The 7,197-nt window shown below is 43.9% G+C and overlaps 1 protein-coding gene across 13 annotated transcripts in view; it reads right to left on the minus strand.

Annotated features, from left to right (window-relative positions):
- The window catches only part of ZNF532 (zinc finger protein 532), a 43,596-nt gene extending 36,470 nt beyond the window's left edge, over window positions 1–7,126 (minus strand). Inside the window, exons 1-3 of one of the 13 annotated variants that reach the window (XM_035309373.1) lie at window positions 6,716–6,852; window positions 4,986–5,095; window positions 3,163–3,242 (exon numbers count right to left, since the gene is read on the minus strand). Coding sequence is in view for 2 of the 13 variants with exons in the window: in XM_035309367.1 (XP_035165258.1) it covers window positions 6,716–6,956 (241 nt within the window). In the remaining 11 variants the exon portion in view is untranslated. The other 12 variants (XM_035309377.1, XM_035309375.1, XM_035309368.1 and 9 more) reach the window with 12 other exon arrangements.
- Between the last annotated feature and the right edge of the window lie 71 nt (window positions 7,127–7,197).

A 7,197-nucleotide genomic window follows, 5' to 3' on the forward strand; every position in this document is an offset into this window, starting at 1 on the left:
TTCTGAAGATGGAGACTCCAAAACCTCTCAGGGCAACATGTTCCAGTGTCTGACCACTCTCATCATAACAGTTTTAAACCAGTAATGAGCATCCAGACCTACCTTGCCCTATTACCCAATTACGACACTTGCCCTATTACCCAATTACGACAATATCTAAACACATCTTTAGCGTCCTCCATCAAATGGAAGCAAGTTATGGAAGCTTTTTGAAACACTGTCCATAGACTGTTGATCTGGAGCACAACCCCAGCTCCCAGCACTATCACCTAGAACATTTTGGAACTGGGACAAGGTAAGATGCTACACAATGCCCAGCCAGTACCTGTGATTTATACGGCTGTCTCTGCACCCTTCACCACAAACTGCTCTGCTGTTATAAAATGTGACCATTCAAGCACGTGTATCCACTAGTCAAAGGCACAACTTTACTATAGTAAAATGATTAAATGAAGTATTTCGGTTTTCAACAGAAGTTATTTCTACCAGCGTAGACAAATGTAGATGTTACCATACATTGCCAAAAGCGTAGACAGAAGCAGATGGCACAACTCTGTATACATAATGGTTTTTCTTTAGTTTTCTGAAACCAGAACTGGCTATATGCAGTCAGGTCCTAACCAAAACAACTTTGGGGAAATGTCCACATTCTCCTCTCTTTTTTTTTTTCTTTTTTTTTTTTCTGACCCCTGAGCAACTGCAGGCATGTGGTTTCAAGCAAAGACCATTGCTGGCTATGGAAGCCTTGCTTTAGCAGCACTGGAGCTAGTTCAGGCTTCTTGATTTTGTTTCTCAAAACTTTGGGCACAATTTGCGAATGTATATAGTGTAACAGGAGGAAATCAGATTCAGTATTTAAAGGAAAATTCTGAAATCTGAAGCATAGAAAGAAAATGCTTCCACAACAGACAATACCAGTACACATTTGACTTTGATCTAATTTCATGCAAGTTGTTCAATAAAGACACTTAAAACAAATCGGGATGCCTTGAGGAGGAAAATAACTAGAACATCAATTCTTCTCAACCATTAATCCAAAATATTGTCCAGTACTGTATGCAAAAGACGTTAACTTGTAATAACTGCTAAAATACTTCAAAAATGATTAAAAAAAAAAAAAAAAAAAAAGATTCTTCCATTCACTCTACTTTTGTTTGCCTAGTTTGACTATCATTGAGGCCTGTTAATCCACACACAGGCTGCAAAAGCTGTGTTAAACTGGCGAATGCTGAAAGCAAAAAAGTAGTAAAGCACTAAAGTCAATGTATCACCAAGCATATTCTGTTGATTTGCACAAAAGTTCAGTTTGGTTGCAATTGTTTACAATATTTTTAACTTTTAAGTTCTGGAGTGTCTTTCACAAAAATTGTGGAAGTCCGAAATCACAGACAGCAGAAATGAAAGCAACCGTAACAAATTACAGTTGGGATAGCAGGACATGAAGTTATGGAAAAATCACACACAAAAAAACTGAATTGCACTTGTACAATTGCACAATGTTCACAGCATATTGCTAAAAACCTGGCATAGAGACAGACCTACGCTGCATGTGTATGCATTGTCTTTTCCCAGTAAACAAAATTGTGTGGGAATTCCCAGAGGCCAGGAGGATGATACTTATCTCCACATATAGAACGCAGATACACTTGCGGCCAGAATGAAGTTTGTAAACTTACACTGCCATTTGCAGCCTGATTTGCCTTACAATTATAAGAATGTTACCACATTCTTTCAAAACATATCCATTCCTCTAACTTGCTATCTAAGAGTGGCTAATTGACTTTGTCCTCTTTTCTGCTCTGTGCTGCACCTGAATACAGATCCTATTTATCTTACCTTTTAAAATTCTAGTCCTTTCCCCCCCAGTAGGTATAATTAAGTAAAGACAGGCTTTAGAGTTTTTATTCATTTTCTTATGCAAAATCCCATTTTTTTTTCCCCCAGCCAAAATAAAAGCCTCATCTTGCAGTCTAACTACTAATTTTTTATATTTTTTTTTTATTATTTTTTTTTGCAAAATGAGTTATCTCAAGCTCTCCTCTTTGAGTAGGACAGTACAGGAAGGGAAAGAGAAGAGCCATCTTCTCAAGTCTAGCCAACGTCTCCTCGCACACTGCCACTGAAACACCTCTAGCAGAGTCTGAAGAGAACCACATGCAATGGGTTCATAGTTCACTATTACCAGCCTCTGGCTGGCAAAAGGAAAGGGAGTATTTCAGCATGGAGGCAGATTATCTCTTTCCCACACCACAGGGAGCTGAACAGACCATCTACAGCTGTCCAAATGAAAACTACCTACATTTGCAAAGAGATCCTGTTACAGTTTTGGGCCTTGTAACTTCCTGAATTTCTTTTAAAAATAAGATGAATTAATGAAAAGCAGGTAGGTCCTCAAACCATTATTTTCTCATGCCATTTTAAAATGGTTTAGTTTTATAATTCTATATGTAAAGTGGGCTGGTACAGTAATGTGACTAGTGTGGACGTACAGCAATAACATGAATTCTGAGATTCTCAGTCTGGAATCACAGAATCATCTAGGTTGAAAAAGACCTTCAAGATCATGAACTCCAACCATCAATCTGACCTACTGCGTCCCATCTCAAAATCACATCATTTAATCAACTCTAAATCATGTTCTAAATTACACTTGCTTCCTGCCCATTTCCTTTAATTTTTTAAGTGGATGTCAATTTCTGCTTGAGAACTGCGTGAAGCAGCTCCAGAAAACTCCAGTGAGAGCACTCCAAGTCAGGCAGGGCCTGCCTGTGCAACACTAGCAACGAACAGGCCCTAAAACATTAGGGTCATCATTTTTTTTTTAAACATCCATGCCGAGCAATCTGTGTGCATATTTATATTTTATCACACATTCATACTTCAAGAAAAACAAACCTAGTTATCAAATTCCAAGTCTCTTTTGAATTAATTAAGTCATTACCCCTGTTCTCAAGATCAAATTCCAGAGACAAGTCTCAACGTAAGATGAGCTCATGATTGCTGAGACAGAGGACCAACCCTCAAACATTAAGTAGCATTTTCTGCTGAGAAGCTGGCCTATGTGCAAAATCAAAATCACCTGGTGAAGAGCATTTGCAAACATTTTTAGTCTACACAAAAACAAACAAACAAACAAAAAAAAAAACAAAAAAAAAAACTCACCAAGAATACTGCAGACTCCAGCATCTATTCAGGTTTCTTATCTTACAGTCTACAAAGTCCCCGCAAATTCAAATCCTTTGCTAAAAATAAAAATTCATAGTATCTTGTTCAAAAATCCAAATAAAACAGATATGTTGAATTTGGTGACCATTCAAGTACTTAAAACTTTAAGGACCTTTCTATTCTGGTTGAGAGAAAAAAAAATAATCTAAAAGGTGCTCTCACGTTACATGCATTTTAGCTGACACTTGGAAAAAGCAAGCATTAAGAGCAGCGACAGATACTATTCCTATCATGCAACAAGAATTCATGTTTGTAAGCATGATTTTGCTACAGATGTCTACAGTCAAAGACATATAGAACCTCTGCATACAAATTACAGAAAAAGATGGACACAAATCAGCACAGTGATGTTAGGCATTTTGCTACACCACACAAGCTACTTACTGCCCTATCAAATCTGAGAAACAATGCATTGCAGCTGCGTTAAAAACCACAGAAACATTAATTTCAAGCTAAACATCGGCATGCTACTTCCACTTTTCTACAATTAATATCTAAGTACCTTATGTAATCCGCTGCAGTCAGAACTAAAAAAGGTTCTCTTGTATTTGTCACACTCTGATGCAGGCACCCTGCCTATCATCAGCCACCATAAAACTTACCCAATATCCACAATCTCTCAAGGCTTTTAAGACTGTCTACTTTATTCTGCTGAACAGAGGAAAAAAGCATCATTTCGCACTAGACCAGAACATTTTCACCATTTTGCCTCCATATTTATCTTGATTGTAGATTACCAAACCAGCTAATGCAGCCAAGACAGGTCAGATTTTTTTTTAAATCACACTGCATAAGATTCTAGAGCTGCTGATTTCCTGTTATAGGAAGTAACAGCTCTGGCAAAAGAATCCCCAAAGCAAAATGTTTAGTGTTCCAATGTGCAAGCTCTAACAGCCTTTGTTCTTCCCTTTGCTATATTCATTACTGCTTTCTTCTCTCTCCCCCTCTCCCTCTCTCTGAATCCTCCACCTTTCACTATAAGATGCAAACGCCAGCTCAAACCTAAGTACACATTTATTTTTTAGGTGAAAATAAATAAATAAATAAAAAATCCTATCCATTATCCATTACTTTGAGTTAAAAGTAGTCATCCCTCAGGAGCTGATGCACTGCCCATCCGGTTTCCTATTCTTATTTCATTACTACACAATATTATAATTCATGCAACTAATAATCCACTGGAGCTCCATCAGATCTCTAAAATACATCTTTCCACTTGGCTGCTGCAAAATTCTCCTTGGGTTACAACAGTCTAAGAAACACCATGCTTACTATTTATTTTATATGTTTTTTTTCTGTGTCGGATACATTAAGTACATGTTTAACACCGAAGACCTCAATTCAGAAATAAACAGCAGGTTACTCACATATGGCCAAACAAACAACCTTTAAATAATTAGACGGCAAATTCTGAATGTGCAATGCTGCAAAGCAGCACAAAACAGTTCACTGCCATGTGGTCCACAATTTATGATTGTCACTCAGAGGCCTATGCTTTATCACCACATTGTGAAAAACGTCTATCTGGATATAAGATATTTAAATGAAAATACTGTATTTACCTAAGGTATCGGTAAGACTTCACAAACAATAGCTTTAATCCTATTAAACCTGGAGGTTAATATGATTTCTTTATTAACACTTAAAGCATTGTCTCTTTTACTAATGTGCCAAGTGTGCAATCAGGAGCCAGATTTACTTTTCATATACATGTACCTTCATACTATTGTTATATTAATACCCAAAACACCGCATCTCACCTTGTGAACCTTGACCTTTCAAAGATTTTTTTAGCCAATGCTCAGTTACTGCCACAGATGCATTACCTCTGCAAATATGAAAGGGTTAAAGGCAGCCCCAATCAATAGGCCTACAAGGAGAAAAAAAAAAAAGGGAGAAACGAGTATGCCTTACAGCATCTTTGCAATGCTTTTATGCACAATTCTACTACAATATCGTTTCCTTTTGGCCTTTCAGAACGGCACAGACCCCCCCCCCAACGTCTCCTAAAGAAGGAAACCACAAGACAGCACCCTGTAAATAAAACAGCATGCAAAGCAGCATTCTTCAGTCACAAGCACAACTACAATTACAAATCATTCAATCAATTTTATTTAGTTTAGTTTTAAAATAGGCTGCATAACCAGTGTCCCACCCTTGCAAAGCAAAAATATTTTAATAAGGGTCATAAATCTCAGCTCTTGCCCATTCCTTAAGCATAAAAAGGCACGAAAAGCCAAAGTAATCTCAGTTACTGCAAATATGTACATTTATATACAGAATCTTTTATGACTACATTAGCCACATACCAGTGCTGTGTGTCTAAAGTGTGCATTCACATACTGTTTTGGGATGGTATCTTTCTGCAAGCTCCTCTGCTTTTGGCTGCCATGAAGGGAGGAAGCTATCCCACTGTAGCAGCTCAGTGACTGCATTGTGTTCAGGAGCTGATCTGCCTCAAACCAGTTCCAGCCGGTTCTGGTCACCCTACATAAAAAGCTATGGCAACCCTCGCTGAGTTGCCAACAAGTCCCTGGAATCGCAGGGGCTCTGCGTTCTGTGGCGGTGGGGCCGACTGCAGCCGGTCCCCCTGCTCCCGCCGTGCCCGAGCCCGTGCCCGGCCGGCCCGCGCAGCCCCTTGCTCCCCAGTGCCGCCCCACGCGCCCCTTCCTCTCCTCCCCCACTTACCTCCCACAACCTGGCTGAAAGCTGTGAGTGTGTGCGTGCCTGTCTGTAGCTAACAAAGAGACCGCAATAAAAATCCTCACAGGATCTCTCTTGCAGCACCAGGCAGGCTCGGCCACAGCACTGGGAGACGGGCTGCTAACCAAGGGCTGCTCCCCCTCCCCGCTCCCCACGGCACACGGGTGGCTGCAGCTCGGCGGCACATCTGCCCCCTCATGCCCACGGCTGATGGGGGTCTGCACCCGCCTGCCCCACTGCTCGCTGCACCTGGGGCCGCTCGAGTGGCATTCTCCCTGCTCCGCACTGCATTAACTACAAAGATTACCCACACACGCACCTCCCTCCCCTCAAGAAATCCATTTCCGCAGCAGCGAGATGCCTGCAAAACAGTTCCTTTGCCCCCTCCTAACAGCACCGAGTTGGCTGCTGAGCCGATTTTTTTTTCTTTGCTGTTCAGCTTCTCCTTGAGGCACCGAAACGAAGGCTGCGGACCCACGCCCCAGCACCCCCCGGCTCCCACAGCCGCAGCCGTGGGAGGCCGGGGCCCACCCCGCAAAGATGGCTGCTGGCTGCAGCCCTGCGCTGCGTCCCACGGCTGCCTTGAGCCCACGCCTCGCTGTGGCACGGCTCCCCACGGTGCCAGCCTCCTTCCAGAGGAGGGCCCTGCGCCCGCCTTTGCCCGATGCAGCGCTGCTCGTGGCCCGTGCCCCCCGCTTTCTCTGCCACCCAGGGCCTTTCCTCCTGCAAGGCTGACAGCTGCCCCAGGTCCAGGCATTGTTCACCCCGCTCCTGTTTGGCTACTCACCCTTGCACTGGCACAACCCGTAACTACCTCCTGCTATGTGACAAGCCCCATCCTCGACGGGACGTGCCGTGGGATGGCTCTTCGGCGAGGCTTTTCCTCCAAGGAGCTGCCACACCGGGCTACAGCACCTAGCCCCTGTCTCTCTCCAGGCTGCACCTGCAACTGTTAGCAGAGGTCCTGGGCACAACCCGCACCCCCCTTCCCATGTGGAGAGCGCCGAGAGCTGGCACCTTCTCCGCATCCCTCACCCCACCCCACCCTGGGGAACGCTGCCATGTTCTGCCGCTGCCTCGGCCCCTCTACTCCGCACAGGCGGCCCTCCCTCAGCCCCGCAGCCCGGGCGGGCTGCCCCCGCCTCTGCGGCCTCTGCGGCCGACGCGGCCCCGGGCACCGCGCACACGGACCGCGGCCCCCCCTCCCCGTCGCCCGCGCCGCCGCCCCCCGCCCCTCGCCGGGCCCGCTGGCTGCCCGGCACGGCGCCG

The sequence above is a fragment of the Oxyura jamaicensis genome, chromosome Z, assembly GCF_011077185.1.
Source record: "Oxyura jamaicensis isolate SHBP4307 breed ruddy duck chromosome Z, BPBGC_Ojam_1.0, whole genome shotgun sequence".
Classification (NCBI taxonomy): domain Eukaryota; kingdom Metazoa; phylum Chordata; class Aves; order Anseriformes; family Anatidae; genus Oxyura; species Oxyura jamaicensis.